A 22,468-nucleotide genomic window follows, 5' to 3' on the forward strand; every position below is an offset into this window, starting at 1 on the left:
GCAGCCTGCTTTATCATGATCAGTTGCGCGGTTCAAACCTTAACCGTATACATCCGTTCCACAACGGCTTACACAGCTTATCCCACCTCCTTTATCTCTACTGAGAATACCCCAGAGATTTATAAATCTCAGATACATCAGAGTTTCGTCCTTTTTCTAGTTCAGTCTATTGAATCACATTCAACAATGGCTTCTCACTATCAATACGAAATGGGCCCTGAACAAATGAATACAGAACCCAGGTCGGAAAATGTAGGTTATATCTTCCCATATCATCCACAGATGATATTACTGACTCTTTGTAGCCTCCACTACAACGCTACACTGGCGCCCCAGCCACAAACTTCCAGAATGGCACATACAACATGCCGCCAACTGCAAGCGCGGCTGCCAATGTCAAGCCAGCACTACCTCGAAGACGTAGCCAGCAATCTGACCATGACCTCAAGAAACAGCTCCATGATCTTCATCAGACTCTAAATGCTGAAGTCTCAAAGAACAAGGAATACCAGGATCTCCTCAGCCAGAGCAACAAAAAAATGGACGAATTAAACCAATTCCTCAGTGAAGCAGAAGATGAGGTGGAAGAATATAAAGCCCTTTGGAAACAAAGCGCGAGCGAACTTAACTCACACCTAGTTAATGATCGTGGCTTCAAGTCCATTGATGACAAATTCTTTATTGACGAAATAACATTGCTGCGTCGCAATATCAGAGACTTTGCCTACCAGTACTATGATGACTGGCCAGTAGGCAACAAAGTTGGCCCGGTCAATGACATAGCCAATATACTAGACTTGAATCGGGATCGTATGTTGAGGGACATTAGTCCGTCATTCGCTATCAGGGCTTATATATGGGACTTTTTGGGACGACATGTGTTTAGTCGGTTCATTTGGGCGGGGAATCCTCCAGCAATGCAGGAATTGTTTGATTCATTAAGTACGCGCTACCCTTCCCTTTACTTATGCACCATATGGGTTAACATCGTAACCAGGGCCCCCGCTAGATGTAACCCAAGCGGAACATGAAGAAAGGAACCGCCAGATCGATTTGTGGAGGGCTAGAACAAGCACATTGCTACAAGACCCGCTTAGTCGACCTCAGAGTAACGAACAAAAGGCGTCCCAAGAGAAGCTCTTCAGGGAGTTGAAAAGTCGTCTCATCAACTTACTTCCTCCAAACGTCAAATCCAAGGATGTAGGCAAGCAAGTGGAGGCCATCTGGAATGACTCTATCAGTCTTGACATGGCTCTGAACACACAGGCGTCAGGACTGCACTTGTACTATGCGCGTCGCAGAGAAAGGCCGATGAAATTTGAAAGTGCCACTATGGAGGAGGAACTAGAGGGAGACGGTTCTCCAAGCAGTGATACTGTGACGTGTATTTTGGCACCTTCTTTACGGAGAAGTGGTGAGTCAGATGGGACACCGTTGGCCAAGCCTGCATGTTTAGTCAAGATGCTAGTTTCGTGTCAGGCTGGAGATACGAGAACACGAGGACAGCAGAAGACAGAGGAGAAAGATCATGGCCGTCAAGGTGCGGTAAGAACAAACGCACGACGCAAGCATAACGTTAACTCCTAACTAGTACGATACTCTCCGAGGGGTTCAGTTCTTGGATATCCAAATCCTTTTTATAACCTATTATTGTTCTTTGCTGTCAGTCTACTCATTGTGTGGTTCAGTACTTGAAGTATATGGTAACTTCATGCCTTCTTGTATCCAAATACCGTCTAGAATATCAGCAATGGGTTGTCAGTGGGATGGGTAGGATGTCGCGCGCTGAAGAAAGGGCAACCAGTTTATTAGACATAGCCGCTTAATTTGCGTTTCGTGTCAGTGCAACCCGCTCGGCCAGATCTAGTTTTCAGGAAGGGTGATGTCGACTGACTAGGGGTGGAGAGACCATATGCGATAGTGTTGGGAAGCGGAAGATTGATCACACTTGAGATTGTTTCACTGTCCATTTTGGCGTTGAGGTCGCTCGTTCTTCTCGCTCTTTAAATGGTGATGAGAAAGAGATGTCACATGAACCTCTCATTTTCAAGATAAGCAATGCCATTAGCTGACTCAACAGGATGGGGTTCAGTATGCGTCGAGGTATTTCTAAGCATGGAGTCGGCCCAGACTTGGACTCAGTATTTTACTTTCTAGATATAGAATGGATGAACTTCCTCAATGGTTGATCTTATTTACTGGTGAACGAGGAGGAGGTTGTTATGGTTTTTGACAATGACGATACTACACCACTAAGTCGGGAGTGACTTAAGCTAGACAGCCACAGGCTTCTGATGTGCCTTGGCATATTCAGCCAATCTTTCCATGTCCTTTCCTGCACTTGTCCTTCCAAGTCTTTTGATAGCCTTGACAGCTGGACCGATGGTAGTTTCCCATGAGCACTGCTCCTTCTCCTGCTTTACTGCAAGACCCAGCAGAGTCTTCAATTCTCCAGCGTCGATGAGTACCTCGAGTGCTGTCGCTGCATGACTGTCGCCCAATTCAGCCCTGACCATCGGCTCTGCACACCGTCGCAAGAACATCTCCATCTTGTTTTCGTTATCCAAAGCGGCCTTAATTGAATTCAGTTTGTCGTCTTTCCAAAGACTTCGACCATCTTCTTCCTCCAATTTGTTGATATATCTGAATATCTCCTCGATCTTTGAACGGTCTACGGGACCACCATTGACTCTAGTTTGCTGGAGCTTATTCACAAAGGTACTGGTGTTATACCTTATTCCATCAGCCATAAAGGCATCATAGACAGGCTGGCTCAGCCTAATCTTCTTTACGTAGTCGCGAATCCCCTTCTCAACAGCTTCCTCAATGGGCACCTGTGGAAATATTAGTCAGTCATTATGACTATCGAGCCCGCAACTGGTGGCTTACCTTGTCGGCCGCGTACTGCAGCATCTGTGCTACATCCAAATCCAACATCGGGATCTCCAGGGCCGACAAATGCGCCTGCACACGCTTGACAAGAGATTTCTCTGGTATCTCTTCAAACGTGGACCTCTGATAGTAATGGTAGGCAATGATTGGTCGAAGGAAGAGCTTGGAGATATCCGTGTTGTTGACGTTACCCCAGTCATCCTTGGGTCGAAGCTTCATGACCTCATCGTGGTGTTTCTTTGCCATGGCGAACGACTGATTGAGAAGCCATTGATCAACTTCAAGAAATTTATCGTCCAGTGTAGCTTTTGCCTCAGTGAGGCGGATCACCCATTTGAGATATTCTTCTGGGTTCCAGTCGTCTTCTGGAGCCCAGGGCTCAGCGTCCTTCAACCATCGATCGTATACCTGAGTAGACATGTTGAGTTACTGTGTAGAGCAGTGTTGATTTGTAGAGATAATATTGGGTATTTGAATGAAAAGTCTAGAGAGGATGTGGTTGTTGATGTGAATTTGCGAAAGAATTAAACGTGTCTTTATATTTCACTAATGTCTGTACTTGGACCTCCTCTTCTTCGAGCCTGATAAAGATGAAAAGTCTATTACATCATGTCACGTCAGTCCCGCTCAAATCAGAGATAGATATGGCGATACCGGCAGGTCTGGAATTGTTGAATCTGCAGATTGACAAGATGTTTCAGTTCTGTTTACTGACGTCAATGAAAGTGTGTAGATCTTATCCGTGTACACATAGATGAGAAACCACGTCATTTGCATATGTGAAACATTACGAGCTCAGAGATACAGTAACTTGATATTAGTGGTCATTTGTCAAAGTCTAAGGGCGGTGAGAGCGAAACACTCTGAGACATAAGACACGGAATCGATATTCTCCGTATATGTAGACCGCCCTTGACAGTGCATCTATGTCTGAACTAGCTCCTTTTTTTACTCGCTTTCATCCAAGAATGGTCTGCTGCATAGCAGGTGACATTCCATCATCAGACTGTTCTTCATTGTCATGTTCCAGCATGTTTGGTTACCTACAACATAGTCAATTCTGTTGAGGATAGATTGTAATTTGAATAAGAGCCTCGAAAACACAATCAATTCATGAATATGCCTATAACAGGAAACCCTCAGGTGTTGGCTTGTTTCTTCCTCCACACTCCTATTCAAGACTTTACGTCGACCTATCTAAATTTATCTTGTAAGCTACCCTACTCCAAATCTCTTCTTACTTTGTTATATACCTGCCAAGCTACGTCATGAGTGACGAGGAATGGAACCAACGTCTGCAGAAGTCTGAGGAACGCAGGCGCCAGAAAGACGCACAGATTCAGAAAGAGGTGGAACAAGAGCGTGCCACAGCCAAAGAGGCTGCCGTCAAGATTATTACTCCCTACTTGGCCATGGTCAACGGCCAGAGGAGTATCAGGCGAAGCTTGCAAAGAAACTCAAGGCTTACCATGAGAAGCCAGCTGGAGACAAAACTCCCGCTGAAGAGTGGAAAGCCGCCCATGCTAAAGTTGGTCGGATCTTGGCTAGTGTCCTTGTGGCGTTCCATTTCCAGATGGATAAAATTCTCGGACACGACGTGCAAGTTCCTAGCATTCGAAAGTTTTATGAGGCTGAAATGCCTTTGAAAGTGACATGCCGCAAGATTCGACAATCAGATCCTACCTTGAACATCGACAAGTGACTATTAACGATAACGAAGTCAAGTATCTTGAAAGTCTAGTCGCCAAAAAGGTCAGTTTGCAGGTCATTCGGGCATCATTATATTCAAGTAAGATTACTGACTTTTTGACACAAAACAGGTGAACCCTCCCGTTTTCATCCTGGCTGCCTCTGAGGACAACTTGAAGAGGATGTCTCAGACTAAAGACTCCTCACTGTCTGCACCCAAGGCACAGCTCGTATTTGTCGTAGAAGACGACTTGATTCGAAAAGAGATTATTGAGCTAGTCTTGGAGGATGATTCTGAGCAACAAGTATATGACGTAATAAACTTCGGCATCTATATAAGCTCATGTCAATGATATTCTTCTTGACACTAAGAATCGGTGTTGCAATACTACCAAATTTTAAGTTTATCTAGATGAATCAAAACACAATGATGGCTCTATTTTTCGCATTATCCGTCTTCTCCAATGATCCTGACTGTTGTCATGGCGAATTATCAATGTCTTCTGTAAAGGTTATCGGCTCCCGTCGAGTACGATCGACTTTGAGATCAAACACATCTAAACGCTGGTATCCACCAACCACATCATGGTACTGTTTTCCTTCGATACACCTATCAAGATCAAGGTCCGCATACAGTATTCCTTCCTCGCTTTGCAGGAACTCCATGTCGATTATATCGCCTGTGTCACCATCAATTGTAAAGCCTTTCATAGGCGCGCCGGTAGGGTCTAGAAACTGTGTCGCACCGCGTTGTGATTGGTTCAGCACTTGTGCAAGATAGGCAGACCCGTCCGAAACAATATCCATGGCATCGTCGCCCAGTACGCCAGAGCATAATACTCCATAACATTTTGCTTCAAAACAATGGGCAGCTGCTCTTGTTCGGTTGGCTGTCACATTATCGTAGTTGGGCTTCTCTGGCGCGGTCTTGGGTTCATCTATACACTCGGCTGGGGGCACTCGAGTTGGCCAGATAGGTGGCCACGTTGACAAATGGATATTCTCGCCCTGGGCCATGAGAGTGTACCGTGCCAGAGGATTCGTATTTTCTCCACATATCAAGTTCCCAATTTTACCATATGGAGTATCTGCAACGCGTAAACCGTGGCCATCTCCAGGTGCCCAAATGAGCTTTTCGAAGAATGTAGGCATCAACTTTCGATGATGTATCAAGACATCACCCGAGTCCCCGATAAATAGATTCGAGTTATACAGAGTAGCACTGCTAAAACGTGCCTTCTCAGAGAAGCCCATGCTAACCATAATATTGGCCTGCTTTGCCGTGTTGCGAATGGCACGTATCTCATCTCCATCGGCAAAGATGGATTCTTTTGCCATTCGTTCGAAGAGATGATGATTGTCGGTTGGCGGACGGACTGAACTCCAGATTGGGAATGCTGAGATATACGTCTCGGGAAAGACAACTAGGTTTGCTTTATTCTTCGCAGCTTGTTTGATCAAAGTGATGGCTTTTGCTGTCGTTTCTTTAGCTGAGAGGAAGATTGGGGAGACATGACAAGCTGCTATTCGAATCATGTTTATTGTCTAACAGGTTCTGTTAATAATAGAAGATATTCAGAAACTTATTGGGGAATAATTATTTGCATAGACATGAAATTCTAATACTCTAGATCTCGAAGAATATCTTGAACGTTGGAAGAAAGTGGAGAAACGGTAATACCGGGTAAAGCGGGTTTATCCGTTGAATGGCGTCCATAAAACACGCTAGAGCTGAACGTGTCTATATTTAGTAGAACTAATTCCTTTCGGGTTTAGCTCAGTTGAGTGAGCGTCTGAGCGAAGTCATCCCCAAAGAACATACCCTATAGCCTTGGGTTTATCTGGGTAGATTGACTGCGAGCTTGGTATCTCGGTAGTAATTTCTTTACTAGCACTATAAGAAGAAGACGTTAGCTTCTATCAGGCTTTACATCACTTTTCGTGTCGTGCGAGAATGAACTGAGCCTATGAGGACTGGCTTTTGTAATATAGCTGTACATTGGAACAGTTCTCAAGAGTGAAAAAAAGACACACTAAATTCCCTCAAGCCTAATTGTCTCCGCCTTTATTACGAAAAGTAAAACAGTGTGGCTGAGCATGGTGGCGTAGTTTGTGCATTATTTAGTGAAATCAAATGATGTCAGGCTCATTGCATCTAGATTTTCAATCTTCATCTGTCCTTCAAATTCGCAGCCTCTAGCCATGAATGTCGACAAACTGAGCTCAGAGCTTAGTGCTCTCTTGTTACGGCACTTCCAAGTTGTCTCAATACATTCCCAGCGTCAAGATCAATGGTACAAGCGGTCATACCAATCATTCACCTCCCAATACGGCGATCGCGAACCATTAATCCTTGTTCCCCGAGATTCCAAGGAGGAATGGGTTCCTCACGTGCGACAATTTGCGACTTCACTTGGCAAACAGCTAAAGAAATCCGGGAATAAACAAAAGTCTACCAACACCATTCCAGAATCTAAGCTATTTTTAGAAAACGTCCTCGATGAAGCAACTACACGACCACTTTGTCTGGCTATCACTGACTCGAAACCCTTATCACCAGACATGATGCAAATGTCTTGGTGGATCACCAGGGTTCAACATCCCGATGATAAAGCACGTCGCCGAAAAGGCATCATTGCACTCATTGCTTGCGGACAAGGGGACTCGTTAGCCCGTCTAGCAAAATGGCCCAAAACACACCCAAACCAGATTAACCATTTGAGACCCTATCAATGGGGGATGCTCAACAATGGATGGCAGGCTACTCCTGACAAGATTATTATTCTCATGTTGTTGATTGGTATCACGGGCACTTTCACAGAAGACTTGGTTGCAAACGACGGCTATAAATACTGGGCACCTGTGGCATTCCTCAGTGGTAGATCACCATTGAGGGGTTACATCGAAGCCTTGGGTGGCAGAATACCTAGCACCGAGGCTGAAAGGAGAAAGGAGATGACACATTGCATCGAGGCGTTGCGTGCAGCCCAATCTTGGGCATCGAGCAATGACTCTCCTATCAACTGGGAAGAAACAATCATGGACATGTTCCTATACATGTTAGGCTTTGAGTCTTGGAATCAAGGTCGAGAGGGTGAGGGGTATCTGGCCTGCGATTTGAACAAGAGAAAGACTGCAAAATCATTTCAAGGGGTGAGCCATGACGATGAAGAGGAGGATTCATTGACAGAGGATGACGAAGAAAACCCCAAGAAGCCGGTAGACCCGCTTAAGTTGAGGAATCCCAAGCAGAAAGTTGTACCGGAGCCTAGTGAGGAGGAACAACAAGAGATGGACAAGCTCGCCGTGTTGGAATCGGCGGAAGCAGAGTACGGACGAAAACGAAGTGACAAATACAAAGGCAAGAGGAAATAATTTCTGGTTCCGTCATAATTCAAAACCTATCGGAAATATTATGTAGAATACGATACTATTAGAATAATCTGCCGAAGACGTCGGGTTGGTCAACGAAAAGTCTAGTTCTATACTACCAGCAGTCCCATCAAAACGATCGGCCATGCTCCGTAACAGCGTTCTGGTTCTCAACAACGATGTAGTCAACACCAACAATCAGTCTCATTGACTCCATATCAATAAAATTAAGCTCATCAGCCTGAATCACGTCTCGGTAAAACGGATCAGCTCCCATAGCGGCAAAGGTCTCCATATTCTGGACCCAAAATTCTGCGGCGCCGTCGAATTCGAGTACGGGAGCAGCACCAGGGACCCGCACGAGGTCGCGGTACTGAGGAGTGGAGTGATACTGAATACATAGGTCAGCGTGATCAGGGTCAATATGATTGTAGGAATATTTACCTGAGAATACTTGTAGATACCATGACGAAGATGAAAGTCTCCAGCGGTCTTGGTGTGGTTGTGGGCCCAGTATGCGCTGAATTCCTCAGGCGTGATATCCTTTTTGTGGTTGTAGAAGAGCTTGATGTGATACATGCGTTCGAGATTCTTGGTACATGTTGCTTTGTAGGTGAATGGGCAGCATTCTTCTGAAGTGGCAGGTTGGGAAACGTTGTCTGTTCGGGGCTTGTTGATACTCTTGGCGGCCGATGCCAGAGGAAGTATGGAGAGGAAGAAATTGGCAAGCTTCATGGTGACGGTATTGAGTGTTTGTGAGTGTCGTAAGGCTGATGGAATGTGGGTGAACAATAGTGAGAGCTACAACCGAGGAAGGCTATTTTATATCTAAGATTTCGCTATCTTGCAGAAGACATTCGCATTTGCCACAATCTTGATCTATTTCAAATACTATCTGAACCCGAGGATAGTCGGACGGTATCACCGGTTACGCGTCCGATTGTCTTTACTTTTCGTCCATTTTTGCAAGGGTTATATGCATCGTTTATCGCCAAGGATCAACGTCTCTCTGCTGTCGGGTCGCGAAGAGCGAGACATACGCGGCCCCGCATCACCAAGACGTCTGAATAGAGTTTAACCCACACGGACTGATCACGTAACACGACTTGTCAGCAAGAATAAATGGAATTATATAATACTTTGATCGGCACTATGATGCTTTTGTATGTCATTACTGGGTTATTATATGATGACTAATATGCCATTGTTCTCGTTAAGCATGATCTCGCTCATGGCACTGCCGACAGCAGGAAATTCCGGGTTCCGTCTAGTCAGCAGCGCAGCGCCAGATGTCGTAATGGATATGGAGTCTCTGGTCAATTAAGGCTCGATATTTAATTATAATAGGCTTTAGAGCCTTCAGCTAAATACTGCTCGTAATGAAAATCTGTTTTTCCTTGTGCTCGCAGTAGTATCACTGTCTCTCTTTCTTTCTCTAGACTGATTTTCCAACTTCTCTAACTCGACCGTAGGGTCAAGAGAAAGAAACCTGGTGACGGCCTTGGTTGAAGAATGGAACTTTTTCCGTTGAAGTTCCTTCCTAGCTGTGTTCCCATCATGGTCCGGCTGATCTAGGTCCGCTCCCTTGGAGCGCAGACGTAGAATGATCTGCTCTCTCAGTGCCCATGATATTCCGTTGTGAGACAAGCAAGCTAGTAGCGGACACTGTCCTCTCCTATCTGCTGCATTCACATCGGCTCCAGCATCGATGAGCTCCCTCGCCATTCTTGCCTTACCCTGTGAGCATGCCATGAACAGAGCTGTTTTACCATACCGATCTTGTGAATTGATGTCAATCACAGATGAAGTAGCATCATGGCTACCGTGATCAGCGTTTGTGATGCTCGGGCGATGTCTCGAGCCGTTCAAACCATCAAGAATCAGACGCAATGTTTTGTGATCACGACATCTGTGAAGCGGTGTGCGACCTCCTTCATCTCGAACATATACGAGAGACGGTGTGTTCAGGAGAACTCTTAGGACAGTTGTGTTGGACTTATCAACAGCTAGAAGAAGTGCTGTATCCCCACTCGTATTTTTGAGAGACAGGAGATCATCTGTGGTCAGCTTAGACAGTATCTCCACGTCAGTATCTCTCTCATCCTCCCGGGCAGCTTCGTGTAAAGCACTGTTACCCTTGCAGTTCCTTGGGTGTGTAAAAGCGAGTTGATCTCCTTCAGTAGACACATCGAAACCCTTCAAGCGGCACCATTCAACGGCCTTCTTCAGATCACCGGGAATCTGAGTGGGATCATACCCTATTTCATCTTGTAGTATCCGCTTGAAAGCAAATGCTTCTCCAGCACGTCCATCCTTCTCACAGATTTCGCAATAGAGCTTTGTGACTTCTGCAATCTCAGAATGACTCGCCTCTATGCCATTCTTAATAAAACCTTTCACAGCACGACGAAGCCAGAGTGTTGCTAAGTGCCAGACCTTGAGAGTGTTGTAAATCTTCCCAACGCTGAGACATATATGCCTTTGCTCGTGGTCTTCATAGTTAATGTTGGGAATGACTTGAGCTTCCAAGTAATCTTGTGCTATTTTCCCGAAGATCTTGTGATTCTCGATTGACCTGAGAAGTAGTTTAATATATCGCTCTTGAAGATGGAATTGTTTCTCGAAGGAATTAGAGAGTCCTTCCTCTTTATGAAGTTCCTGCGTTAAGTTGATAACGTCAAGTTGAGTACTGGCTGCGATGGCGGGGATGTTGGATTCGTCCATGTGATCAACTTCCCGTTGAAGGTATTGAAGAGCATACACTCGTTCCTTGCGACTTGGGGTATCGATGCTGGCTTGGACGGGTGGATCGGGAACTGTATACAGATCTGAATCGTGAACTGTTGATGTATCGACAGTTGAAGCATCAAAATTCTCCAGGGCGCGCTCTTTGGCGAATTTCTCGGCAGAACTCAGCCAGTCTTTCGATTCTCGCTCAGTATCTTCCAAAGGCCCTGGGATTAAGGCTGTTTAATGATCAACATGCATATCCCCTTTTTTATTAGGTAATTTTTAAGGTATAAATCTTAAAGTATATATTTAAAATTAATATATAAAAAAATATAATTTTTAAACTTAAATATTAATATAAATTTAATCTAAAGGTATATATTATAATTTATAAAGTTAAAATTATAATAATTATTATAAAAATTTTTATTTTTTTTAAAAATTAATTATTAAATATTTTTTTATTAATATTAATATTAATAAAATTATTATATAAAATAATAAATTTTAAAATTTTTATTAATTTTAATTATATATTAAATTAAAAAATTATTTATAAAAATTTAATTTTTATAATTAATTTTATTTTTAAAGAAAAATATTTAATAAAATTATTTAATAATTTTATTTATTTTTAATATAATATTTTTATTAATATTTAAAATTAAAATATTATTAATATAAATAATAATTAAATTATTATTTTTATTATTTTTAATTATAATATTTTTAATTATATAATTAATTATTAAATTAATAAATTAAAATTTAAATCTTTATTATATAAAAAAAAAAAAGCTTTAAAGGCTTTTTATAAAATTTAAAAAAATATAATTTTAATATATTAAAAAGTAAAATATTTTAAATAAAATTATTTTTTAATTTTTAAAATAATTTTTAATAAAAAAAATAAATTATTAATAATTTATAAAATATTTAATAAAAATAATATTATTTTATAAAAAATTTATTAAATTAGAATTTATTATATTAAGAATTTTATAAAATTAAAAAAAAAAATTCTAAAGAAAAAAAAAAAAGCTTATAATTAATACTATAGCTTTTAATATAATAAAATTCAATATAATAATGCACATCCCCTAAGACCTTCTAGACCCCCTTCATGTCGGCTTCGTCCACTCTAGCCATATATTAGCTGAGCTTAATTGTCTCATGGAAACGTCCACTTACGTCTTGATCAATTCTAAACTCATGGAAAGGGTGGAGATCTGGCGATCTATCCATTGGAATATCTCTTCATTTTCCTTCCAGTCCATTGCAAAAGCAAGCTTGAATTTTCTCATTAGCCGCAGGTCTGATTTCCCGTTATCGACAAGAGTCGGCTTTGAGAGGTTCTTTTGCAAGTCTTGAAGCTCCATGTGGAAAGAATTAAGTTGGTTGCGGACTGTATTTCCAAAATTTGAGCGTCCCAAAGGAGCCCCATTTGGACCTAGGTCATTTCTCTTTCGCAGAACATATTCGAACTGCTCCGCTATCTCGCATAACAATGCGCTTGTTGTGTTCCATCGGTCAAGTGTTTTTTCGGAGGTTTTGACTGCTGTTATGGCAATGTCAATGGCTTTGCATGTCCCCACAATCCCCTGCGTAACGGCAATGGCGGCGCTAATAGTTTCCAACATTGATATGATGACGTGTAGAAATACCCAATCAGTCGATTAACTAGCAAAAATCAGATGATTAATGTCTGGCTGAGATAGCTACTGTACTGGTGGATAGCAGACCAAGAGTCAGAAGAGAAGATGAAGATGCAGGGTTCAGAGCAAGTACGGGGTAAATGAGATCATAAAACAGATCAACAAACGGTATTGCGTCAAAATGTTGCGCCTCAACGGTAAAGAGATCTCCCAGTGCGTGGACGTCCACATGATCAACGAGCTGGGAGGCCTGGACCTGGACGAACGAGATGTTGGGGGGTAGGGAGGCGAAATCAGGCTGTGGGCTTTGTGTAACAACAATTTGCCGCCGTGGCGTTCCATGAAACTCAGCCTGAGAAGGAGAATGTCACTAGGACTATGACTGAAGACGTGGTTGGCGGTTGAATGCAAGGTTGTACGTGCTAATGATGTAGAGGAACCGAACTCCCTAGTGGGTAGCAGAAAAAATGACCTCCTAAGTCTTATGTTACAAAAATAAGTAGTCTAAGAGCTATAGTCTAAAGAGCATAAAGTGGCCCACTAATTTCGTCTCTTAGGCTTACAGCGGCCAATTTTTCTGATACCCTGAGGACTCCCTCGATACTATTCGCTGTACTTTCGGAGATCCGGGTTCATAGTCGGCCTGCCTTACATAGCCTCAAGACAAATCACAGATAGCAATGGCGCAGTTCGTTCCTTTTCCCAGATTAACGCCATCCATATTCTCAAACCTCTACCTGTCATTCAAATGACGTGTTTGATAGCAATCAATAGTTCGTATGTTATCCTCACGCTATCGTTGTTTTCCTACAATTAACCCTGCGATTTATGCAGGTTTCTCGTATTCCGAATCAGACTATCGTCTCGGCACCTGCAGTGCTGCAGCCATGTCTTGGTAATAAGGCATAACTTTTGTCCATGGTAGTTCGCCTGTGGAGGCTCAGGGAGCAGAGCCTCGTTTGTGATTTCGCCAGCGAATTAGCCTAACGGCACTGACTACCGATGCGATTTTCCTTGTTCGAAATATCTCTCTACCAGGTACATAAAGTCCTTTGAAGACATATTATCACATATCTGTCCCTCCAATACAATCCCAACAATTCACATATCGATGACAATCTACCGAGCTTGCTACCCTCCACTCTTCAGTATTGAACATGTCCAACAAAAACCACTCGGCGTCTGTTTCCCTACCATTCTCGGGCCTTAGAAGGCGCTGGGAGGTATGGGTACGTGGACAAATCAATGAGCGCGGTGGTGACCGAAACGTGCTCTGTGAGTATCCTACTAACTAATCATAACAACAAACCACAGTAGCTAATCTTGGGATAGCGGACGAGAATTCTCCGACAGAGATCGAACGGTCCCTCATTTACCTCGCCGAGCATCTTCCTACCGTCAGCGTCGAAGAGCTTGGACGCGCCTTCAGTATAGCCCAAAACATCGTGTACTATGCGACACCCAATCAAGAACCCTCCGACGCAACGATGCCGAACACTCTAACCGAGGCTGAGTCGAAGTCTATTCGTGATGAGCGAGAACATGTCTTCTCCCAAAAAGGCATGTCCATCATTATCGCCACTGTCTCTCTGGCCGCGTTCCTCCAGGGTCACGTCCAAGCCTCGATCAACGCGGCCGACATCTACGCGATGGATGGCAGAGACCCTCTACATCTTCCCGAGGGGAATAGAACGTGGGCTTCTGGAGCTATGAATTCAATGCCGTACTTCATAGCGGCTCTTCTTGGCTCACCACTTTCACTCCCCATCAACATCTGCATTGGTCGTCGCGGTGCCCTCATGGTCTCCGCCTTGTTGATCATTGCAAGCTCCATTGGCTCTGCATTTTGCCAGACATGGGTGGAGTTGCTACTGGTTAGGATCATCGCCGGTGTTGGTACGCGGTCTGTTGCTTCTTGGATAACGATCCTCTACTAATACGGTTCTAGCGATGGGTATCAAAGCCGTCAGTGCTCCTGTACTAGCTTCCGAGACAGCGGTCAGATTCTGGAGAGGCTCTATCGTATTAGCCTGGCAACTCTGGTATGTCATGCCTATTTTCTATTTACTCCTTCTTATCGATCCTAGGGTTGCATGCGGTATCCTCGTTGGGTCTATCATCAACATTGCAATCGCCAATGCTACAGGATATCTTCACGAAGGAGAAGACCGGTCCAGATTAGCCCTGCGTCTCATTCTCGGTGCCCCAGCTGTCCCAGCACTATTCTTGATCTTTGCAGTCGCCATGTGCTACGAGAGTCCACGATACTATATGCGTTCCGACACTCCTGGGTACAATATTGATCGAGCTTTCAGTATTCTGCTCAAGATCAGATCTCATCGTGTAGGTCCTCTATCATTTTACATCTTCAGTAATGCTAATATAGCACGTTTAGCTCTTGGCCTTACGCGACCTCATCCTCATCTGGTGGCCAAACCGACCCGAGAGGACAGAACCTGACAACAACAGGCCAGTGCCTGATAACACCAGACATGATGGTCTAACATATATGGGACGCGTGGTAGTATCTTTGAAACTATCAATGGTCCAGTATTCGACTCTATTCCAAGAAAGGTACTTGAGAAATGCAGTGTACAGCACCTGTATAGTCTCGCTGGCACAACAGCTCTGCGGCGGTAAGTTAAAGGTTCCTGATTTAAAATCTCTACTAATACAAGTTCCAGTCAATGTCTTCGCGTTTTATTCGAACAAGATTTTCAGCGGAGCAGATGACAACCTCAAGGTAACCCTAGCATACAGCATCGGGTTTGGTACGCGCCCCAATGATACTTTGAGGCAGAATTTCATACTGATCGTATCTTGCAGGTGGCATAAACTTTTTCTTTGGGCTCCTCGCCATGAGGTGAGTCTCTATATGTCTCGTGTATCACTCACATAGTACTGACAACTGAAAGGTCCATTGACACTTTAGGTCGCAGGCGATGGCTACTGCTGACACTTCCTCTCATGAGTTTGTTTCTTATGGCGGCAGCTATTGCATACAACGACAGCTCCTCCAGCAGTGGAGAGGCGAGAAATATAGTGGGGACGGTCTTTGTATATTGTAAGTCTAGGTCGTCGAGTTGAGGGAAATCTACTGACTAGATGTAGGCTTCGTGGCTGCTTATGCCCCTGGCCTAGGTGAGCAACCAGTATATTTGCACTTAGGCAGAATTGACGTAGATATAGGTCCCATCCCGTTCACCTTAGCTTCTGAAAGGTAAGTACCCCTGATCTCAGTGTTGGAGTTCGAAGAAAGCTTGACTGACCTAATGAAGTTTCCCCTCATCACATCGCGAAGCAGTAAGTGGTCGAAGAAGTACTATCATTCTGTCTTAACACTATTTAGGGTCCCTCAGTAGCTATCACTGTGAACCTCTTCTTTGCTGGTTTGCTTTCGATCCTGTTGCCCGAGATCTATGATGCCCTTGATACAAGAGGCACACTCGGCGTTTTCTCTGGTCTGAACGTTATCGCATTCATCCTTGTCCTCTTCTTGATAGAAGAGACTAGCAGCCGGAACTTGGAAGATCTCAAGATAGTCTATGATCGTCCAAAGAGTCAACTGATAACTTGGGTGTGGGACGAAGAATTGCCCTACTTTGTACAAAGGTACATTCTCTTCAACCGAAATGCTGATGAGCCTGTGCCTTACGACAGCTGTGGCGGGGACACACATAATGGCGAGTCGGAAACAGAATTGAGACCCATGGGAGAAGTTCAATAGCCAGGTTGTTGTTATTGTATGATATGGATTTTGGGCAGTTTGATGAGAGGACAAAGGGCGTACAGCAGTAACTTCTCATATGGAGATATAGACACATTAGAATTTACATAGAGCCTAGTAAGAATGTGCGAGTGCTTCATAATAACTAGAACGTAGGTGGAATGTTTAAATGCCGCAACTAGAACTCGGAAACTTTAGGGCTAACAATATTTCCACTTGTCTGTTTGTTGTCTGAAAATGATGATACCGCGGCCTGGTTTGAGACGTAGTGACAACCTCGCCAAGTCTAAATGTCTTAAATTGTGCAAAGTGCGAGCCCTGTCCCCAGGACCTGTATAGCTCCCCATTCTCTTTCTTAGCTCTCAAGGCCCCTGTCTCTGACGGTGGGTAATACACAGTCATTGCCCAGATATCTACAGTCATACATGTATGTTACTACTGTTGGGTTTTTTCTTCCAATCAATTGAAACCATCTAAGAATTTGGGCAGCGATATAACATTACCTTGCTTCTAGGCGTCGTATCATCAAACCTCAGAGACGATCCTAAGGGTCTTGTATATTCCAAATGGCATTATTATAACTAATAAAAGAGAGAGTTAATTTAATTAATTTTTTATTAATATATTAAATATTTAATAGCTTTTTATAGTTTATAATATATTTACCTTTAAAGCTATAAAACCTATATTTATATTATTATTTATAAAGTATAAATTTACTTTTTACTTATTTATATTATTTTATTATATTAAAAGCTATAATATTAATTATAAGCTTTTTTTTTCTTTTAAAACTTTTTTTTTTTAATTTTATAGAATTTTTAATATAATAAATTTTAATTTAATAAACTTTTTAATATATTAATATTATTTATTTATTTATTTATTTATTTATTTATTTATTTATTTATTTATTTATTTATTTATTTATTTATTTATTTATTTATTTATTTATTTATTTATTTATTTATTTATTTATTTATTTATTTATTTATTTATTTATTTATTTATTTATTTATTTATTTATTTATTTATTTATTTATTTATTTATTTATTTATTTATTTATTTATTTATTTATTTATTTATTTATTTATTTATTTATTTATTTATTTATTTATTTATTTATTTATTTATTTATTTATTTATTTATTTATTTATTTATTTATTTATTTTTATAAGTCTTATATAATATAATATTAATCCTTAAACTAAGACTTATTAATTATAATTACTTTTTTAATCTTAATATTAAAATTATTAAAATATTTATTAAGTCTTATAAAGATATAATAATATTAAAAGAGTTATATATAAAGGCTATTAACCTTTATATAATTAAAAAGATAAATAGCTTTACTAAGGTTAAATTAATAGCCTTTAACTATAAGCTTTATTAAAGGTTATTTATAATACTTTATTTATTTATATAAATTAAAGAATTATATATAGTTTCTTTTAAAATAAGGTTTTTAATATAAATATAATTAATAAAGTAATTATTTAAACTTTATAATATTAATATTAATAGCTATACTATATTTAAAGAATTAATTTATACTATAGTAGCCTATATTATTATAGCTAGACTTAATTTACCTTTATTAATTAAGTAATCCCTTATTTAATAGTCTATATACTTATATAATAGTAAAGTTTTCTTATAATAACCTTATTATAATTTTATTCTTTTTTTTCTTTTTCTCTTTAGTTTTAAATAGCTTAATATAAAGCCTCCTTTTTATATAATAACCTATTAAGACTTAGCCTTTTATATTATTTAAGACTTAATCTATATATTAAAATAACCTTATTAAAAAGTAATAATAAATTAATAAAAAAATAGAAAAAACTTAAAAAAACCTATTAAAGTTATAATAAATATTTATATAATTATAATATTAATTTATTAGCTAATTTTAATATTAATTATATAAAAAATTAAACCTTCTTTAAGAATAAGTAAATAAATTATAAATATAAGTTTAAAATATATAAGCTATAATCTTATTACTTATCTTTTCTAAAGAAATACTTATTTCTATAGAAAACCTTTTTATATTTTTAATATTAGCTTTAATAAATATTTAAATTCTTTATAAAAAATTATTTCTTTTTCTATAGAAATACTTAAGAAAGTATAATAAATATACTATATAGGTATAATAAATATATAATAAGCTTAGGATTAATTATACCTTCTTTAAAAGGCTATAAAATATATAGTATTTAATTAATTAATATTTAAATATTAAGCCTTAGTAAATAGTTTAAACTTTCTATTTATAAAAAAGTTATTATAACTTTAATTTTAAAGTCTTTATAATTTATTTAAATTAAATTAATTTAAATTTTAATTTTAAAAAGTAAATTATAATTAAATTATTTACTTTTTATTAAAGTAAAAATAAATTTTTCTTAATTTTCTTTTTTTAATTTAAAAGTATTATAATTAATATTAAAGAGAATATATAAAATAACTCTTTTAGAATTATATTCTTATAAAATGCCTTAAATAAGTAATTAATTAATTAGCTAATTACTATTAATCTTTTATAAATAATATAAATTAATAATTTAATAAAGTATAAACTATAATTTAAAAATTAAATTAAGCCTAAAGAAAAAATAAGATTCTTTATTAAAAAAGGAAAATATTATTTTAATTAAGAGATTATATTTAGCCTATTAAAAAGTTAATAATTAATAAGGATAATAATATTTAAATAATAAGAATAAATTATATTATAGTTAATCTTTAAGATTATTATAATCTAGAAAAGAAATTAATAGAGTAAGGCTAAAGATATTACTTTAAATATAATTTAAATAAATATTTAATTATTACTTACTTTAAGAAATAGTAATAATAATAAGTTAATATAATATATATTAAAAAGTCCTTATAAAGTAAGCTTAATAATAATATTATAATTTAATAAAGTCCTTATTATAAAGAATTTAAAGAAAATAAAGAATATTACTTAAGAAATAAATAACTTTAATATAAAAATAAGTATTAAAGCTTATAAAGATAAAAAATAAAGATTAAAAATTATAAAAAAATAAATATTTAATACTTTAGCTATAATACTATATTAAATTAATAATAAATCTTAAAAAGCTTTAGTAAACTTAAAGTATAATATATACTTATTAATTAATTCTTAACTTATTTATAATCTTTATTTTCTATATATTAATAAGAAAAATAATAATTTTATAACTTTATTAAGGATAATTAAAAGATTATATTAAAAAGTATTATTTACTTTTAATTAAAAGTTAATAATTATAATTAGATTATTTATATTTATACTATTAATAGATTAAAAAGAGATATATTTTTAAAAAAAACCCTAAATAAAATAAAACTAAATAACTATTATATTTTACTAATTATAAATTTATTATAATATTATAAATATTTTAATTCCCTTTATAATAATAAAATATAATTTTATAAATTAAATTAAGAAATTAGCTTTCTTTTTAATCTTTATATTTATAGTATATATTAAATAAATCTATAAAAAGCTATAATAAAAAAAAATAAGCTAATAGTAAAAAAAAGTAAATAATTAAATTAACTTATTAAGAATTAAAACCTCTCTTTAAAGAATTAACTTAAGAACTTAATATAAGCTTATTAACTTTATTAATACTATTAGTCTTTAAAATATTAAAAAGATATTTATAAAGAAAACTTTAATTAATTTAAAAGAGAAATTACCTTAAGAGATTTATAAAGAGTTTTAATATCTTTTTAATAATATAAAGGTATTATAATTATTTCCCTATTAATTAAAAGTAAACTATAAAATTAACTTTATAAAAAATAAAAATAAAAATAATTTCCTTTTCTTTTAAAGACTATTATACTCTATATTAAAAAAAAAACTATTTATATTATAAAAGATATTAATTAATCTCCTTAATAAAGGGTTTATTTAAATTAATAGCTTAATTATAATAATTTTTATACTATTTATTAAAAAACTAGAAAATAAATTAAGATTTTACTATAATTATTATACCCTTAATATAATTATATAGTAAAATTATTACCTTTTACTTTTAATTATAAAGATATTATAAAACCTCTTAAGAGCTAAATAATTTATTAAGCTTAATATTATTATAGTATTTTATAAAGTATAAATAGTAAAAAGATAAAAAGATTAAATAGCCTTTAAGACTTATTTTAATTTATTTAAATAGTTTATATATTTATTTAAACTTAATAATATTTTTATTATATTCTAGAGATTTATTAATTTAATATTATAAAAATATTTAAATAGATTTATAATAATTTATATTAATAATATTTTAATTTATTTATTAAAAAGCTTAAAAGACTATATAATAAAAATAAAAAAAATACTATAGTTTTTATTAAAAGCTAGATTATATTTAAATTTAAAGAAATATAAATTTACTATTAAAGAGATTAAATACTTAAGGTTTATTATTAAAGTAAAAGAATAATATCTTATAACTTAAAGAAATAATAAATTATCTATAAATAAGCTATATTTATATTAATTAAAAGAATCTAGAATTTCTTAAGCTTTATAAACTATTATTATATATTTATTTTAAATTTCTCTATAATAGCTATCCTTTTTATAAAATTTATTAAAAAAAGTATACTATTTATATAAATAAGTAATAAAAATATTATATTTTAAAAATTAAAATATTACTTTATTAAAGCCTTTATATTAATAAGATAAAATCTTTAATAATTTACTTTTATTAAATTAAATAGTTTTAAATTTACTATAAGTAAGGTATTTTTATAAAAAGATAAATAGGGAATTATTTATTTAATTATATATATCTTATAGTAACTCTTTTTTATTAAATATAACTATTTAATTTATAATAAGAAAATATTAATTATAATATATTACTTAAAAATATAAAAAGTAAAGCTATATAATATTAAACTCTTTATAATCTTTATAAACTATAAGAACTTAAAATACTTTATAATAAAATAAGATCTATTAAAATAATAAATTTATTAAGTAAAAAAGCTATTAAAATTCCTTTTTTAATTTATTTATTAAATAAATAAAGATATTATAGCACTTAATATATTATTTTTACCTTTTTACTCTTTATATATAAAAAGTAAAGCTTATAGTTAAAGGCTACTAGTTTAACCTTAGTAAGGCTATCTATCTTCTTAATTATATAAAGGTTAATAGCCTTTATATATAACTCTTCTAGTTTTACTATATCCTTATATAACTTAATAGATCTCTTAATAGTCTTAGTATTAAGATTAAGAAAATAGCTATTACTAATAAGTCTTAATTTAAAGATAGTAATTAGTATTATATTATATAAGACTTATAAAAGTAGTTAATAAAATACTATAAGGGATTAAGATTAATTAACTTTTATCTTAATAAAATAATTAATAATAAGTAGCTATAGATATTTTAAATAATTAATTAAGGTTAAAAGAGAAAGAAGTTATTACTATTTATATAGTTTAATAAAAGCTTTTTTTATTAATTATTAATATTATAGAGTTTAAATAATTACTTTATTAATTATATTTATATTAAAAACTTTATCTTAAGAGAAACTATATATAATTCTTTAATTTATATAAATAAATAAAGTATTATAAATAACCTTTAATAAAACTAAAAAGGGTAAAAATAATCTTATAATTATATATTAAAAAAAAAATAGTACTTAATACCTTAAGTTATAAAGAATAAAATTAACTTTAAAAAATAAATAATAAATATATTTAAGAATATAAAAGATAAATATTAATAATAAAAATAAATAAAGAAATTTCTAAGGAAAATTAAAATAAATTAATATTAATCTCTAGGGAATTAAACTTAAGACTAAATAAAATATTAAATAAAATACTAAATAAAAGCCTTACCTTAGTTAAATTATACTCTTAAGATAAGCTAGTAATTATTAAATTTAATTAGTAAAATACCTTTTTAAAAGACTTTAATTTTTAATACTTATAGAATAAAATAATATATATAAATATAATATATCTAGGTATATAAATAGCTATTAAATAATAAATTTAATATTTTCTTATAAAATTAAAATTATAAATTTAAATTATAAAATATAAAATTAATAAAAAAAGATATTTTTACTATTAAGAATATCTTTAAATACTTAGAAATAATAATAATAACTATAAAGGTATTATAAATTAACTATAAACTTATATTATTTAATAAGAATATAACTTAATCTTAAGAAGTTATTTAAAATATAATATTATTTAAGCTTAAATATAATAATATTAATACTAGCTTAAGTTTATATAGCTATATTATTATTTTATTAAGAATTATAATATTTATAATTAAAGTTATATTTAAAAGAAATAAAATAAAAGTTATT

At 35.2% G+C, this 22,468-nt stretch overlaps 9 protein-coding genes across 9 annotated transcripts; 4 read left to right on the forward strand and 5 right to left on the reverse strand.

Annotated features, from left to right (window-relative positions):
* Positions 1 to 186: 186 nt before the first annotated feature.
* On the forward strand, positions 187 to 1,587 carry FPOAC1_004267 (uncharacterized protein; the record flags this gene model as incomplete). Its single annotated transcript, XM_044848819.1, has 3 exons — positions 187 to 252; positions 306 to 810; positions 998 to 1,587. The coding sequence occupies 3 exons, from the start codon at positions 187 to 189 to the stop codon at positions 1,585 to 1,587; spliced, it is 1,161 nt and encodes a 386-aa protein (XP_044707529.1).
* Positions 1,588 to 2,273: 686 nt separating this feature from the next.
* On the reverse strand, positions 2,274 to 3,312 carry FPOAC1_004268 (uncharacterized protein; the record flags this gene model as incomplete). The annotated part of the gene is made up of 2 exons (XM_044848820.1): positions 2,274 to 2,834; positions 2,890 to 3,312. 2 exons carry the CDS (start codon positions 3,310 to 3,312, stop codon positions 2,274 to 2,276), a joined length of 984 nt encoding a protein of 327 aa, XP_044707530.1.
* Positions 3,313 to 4,160: 848 nt separating this feature from the next.
* FPOAC1_004269 (uncharacterized protein) lies at positions 4,161 to 4,934 on the forward strand (the record flags this gene model as incomplete). Its single annotated transcript, XM_044848821.1, has 3 exons — positions 4,161 to 4,447; positions 4,569 to 4,644; positions 4,713 to 4,934. 3 exons carry the CDS (start codon positions 4,161 to 4,163, stop codon positions 4,932 to 4,934), a joined length of 585 nt encoding a protein of 194 aa, XP_044707531.1.
* A 127-nt stretch (positions 4,935 to 5,061) lies between these two features.
* On the reverse strand, positions 5,062 to 5,919 carry FPOAC1_004270 (uncharacterized protein; the record flags this gene model as incomplete). The annotated part of the gene is made up of 1 exon (XM_044848822.1): positions 5,062 to 5,919. One exon carries the CDS (start codon positions 5,917 to 5,919, stop codon positions 5,062 to 5,064), a length of 858 nt encoding a protein of 285 aa, XP_044707532.1.
* An 864-nt stretch (positions 5,920 to 6,783) lies between these two features.
* Positions 6,784 to 7,956, forward strand: FPOAC1_004271 (uncharacterized protein; the record flags this gene model as incomplete). Its single annotated transcript, XM_044848823.1, has 1 exon — positions 6,784 to 7,956. One exon carries the CDS (start codon positions 6,784 to 6,786, stop codon positions 7,954 to 7,956), a length of 1,173 nt encoding a protein of 390 aa, XP_044707533.1.
* A 127-nt stretch (positions 7,957 to 8,083) lies between these two features.
* On the reverse strand, positions 8,084 to 8,688 carry FPOAC1_004272 (uncharacterized protein; the record flags this gene model as incomplete). Its single annotated transcript, XM_044848824.1, has 2 exons — positions 8,084 to 8,344; positions 8,398 to 8,688. 2 exons carry the CDS (start codon positions 8,686 to 8,688, stop codon positions 8,084 to 8,086), a joined length of 552 nt encoding a protein of 183 aa, XP_044707534.1.
* A 624-nt stretch (positions 8,689 to 9,312) lies between these two features.
* FPOAC1_004273 (uncharacterized protein) lies at positions 9,313 to 10,677 on the reverse strand (the record flags this gene model as incomplete). The annotated part of the gene is made up of 1 exon (XM_044848825.1): positions 9,313 to 10,677. One exon carries the CDS (start codon positions 10,675 to 10,677, stop codon positions 9,313 to 9,315), a length of 1,365 nt encoding a protein of 454 aa, XP_044707535.1.
* Positions 10,678 to 11,793: 1,116 nt separating this feature from the next.
* On the reverse strand, positions 11,794 to 12,323 carry FPOAC1_004274 (uncharacterized protein; the record flags this gene model as incomplete). The annotated part of the gene is made up of 2 exons (XM_044848826.1): positions 11,794 to 11,824; positions 11,875 to 12,323. 2 exons carry the CDS (start codon positions 12,321 to 12,323, stop codon positions 11,794 to 11,796), a joined length of 480 nt encoding a protein of 159 aa, XP_044707536.1.
* A 1,172-nt stretch (positions 12,324 to 13,495) lies between these two features.
* FPOAC1_004275 (uncharacterized protein) lies at positions 13,496 to 21,514 on the forward strand (the record flags this gene model as incomplete). Its single annotated transcript, XM_044848827.1, has 14 exons — positions 13,496 to 13,613; positions 13,671 to 14,234; positions 14,287 to 14,380; positions 14,426 to 14,681; positions 14,734 to 14,974; positions 15,023 to 15,109; positions 15,165 to 15,201; positions 15,254 to 15,402; positions 15,450 to 15,479; positions 15,528 to 15,558; positions 15,617 to 15,641; positions 15,688 to 16,025; positions 18,964 to 18,973; positions 21,509 to 21,514. The coding sequence occupies 14 exons, from the start codon at positions 13,496 to 13,498 to the stop codon at positions 21,512 to 21,514; spliced, it is 1,986 nt and encodes a 661-aa protein (XP_044707537.1).
* Between the last annotated feature and the right edge of the window lie 954 nt (positions 21,515 to 22,468).

Source organism: Fusarium poae, chromosome 2 (assembly GCF_019609905.1).
Source record: "Fusarium poae strain DAOMC 252244 chromosome 2, whole genome shotgun sequence".
Lineage (NCBI taxonomy): Eukaryota > Fungi > Ascomycota > Sordariomycetes > Hypocreales > Nectriaceae > Fusarium > Fusarium poae.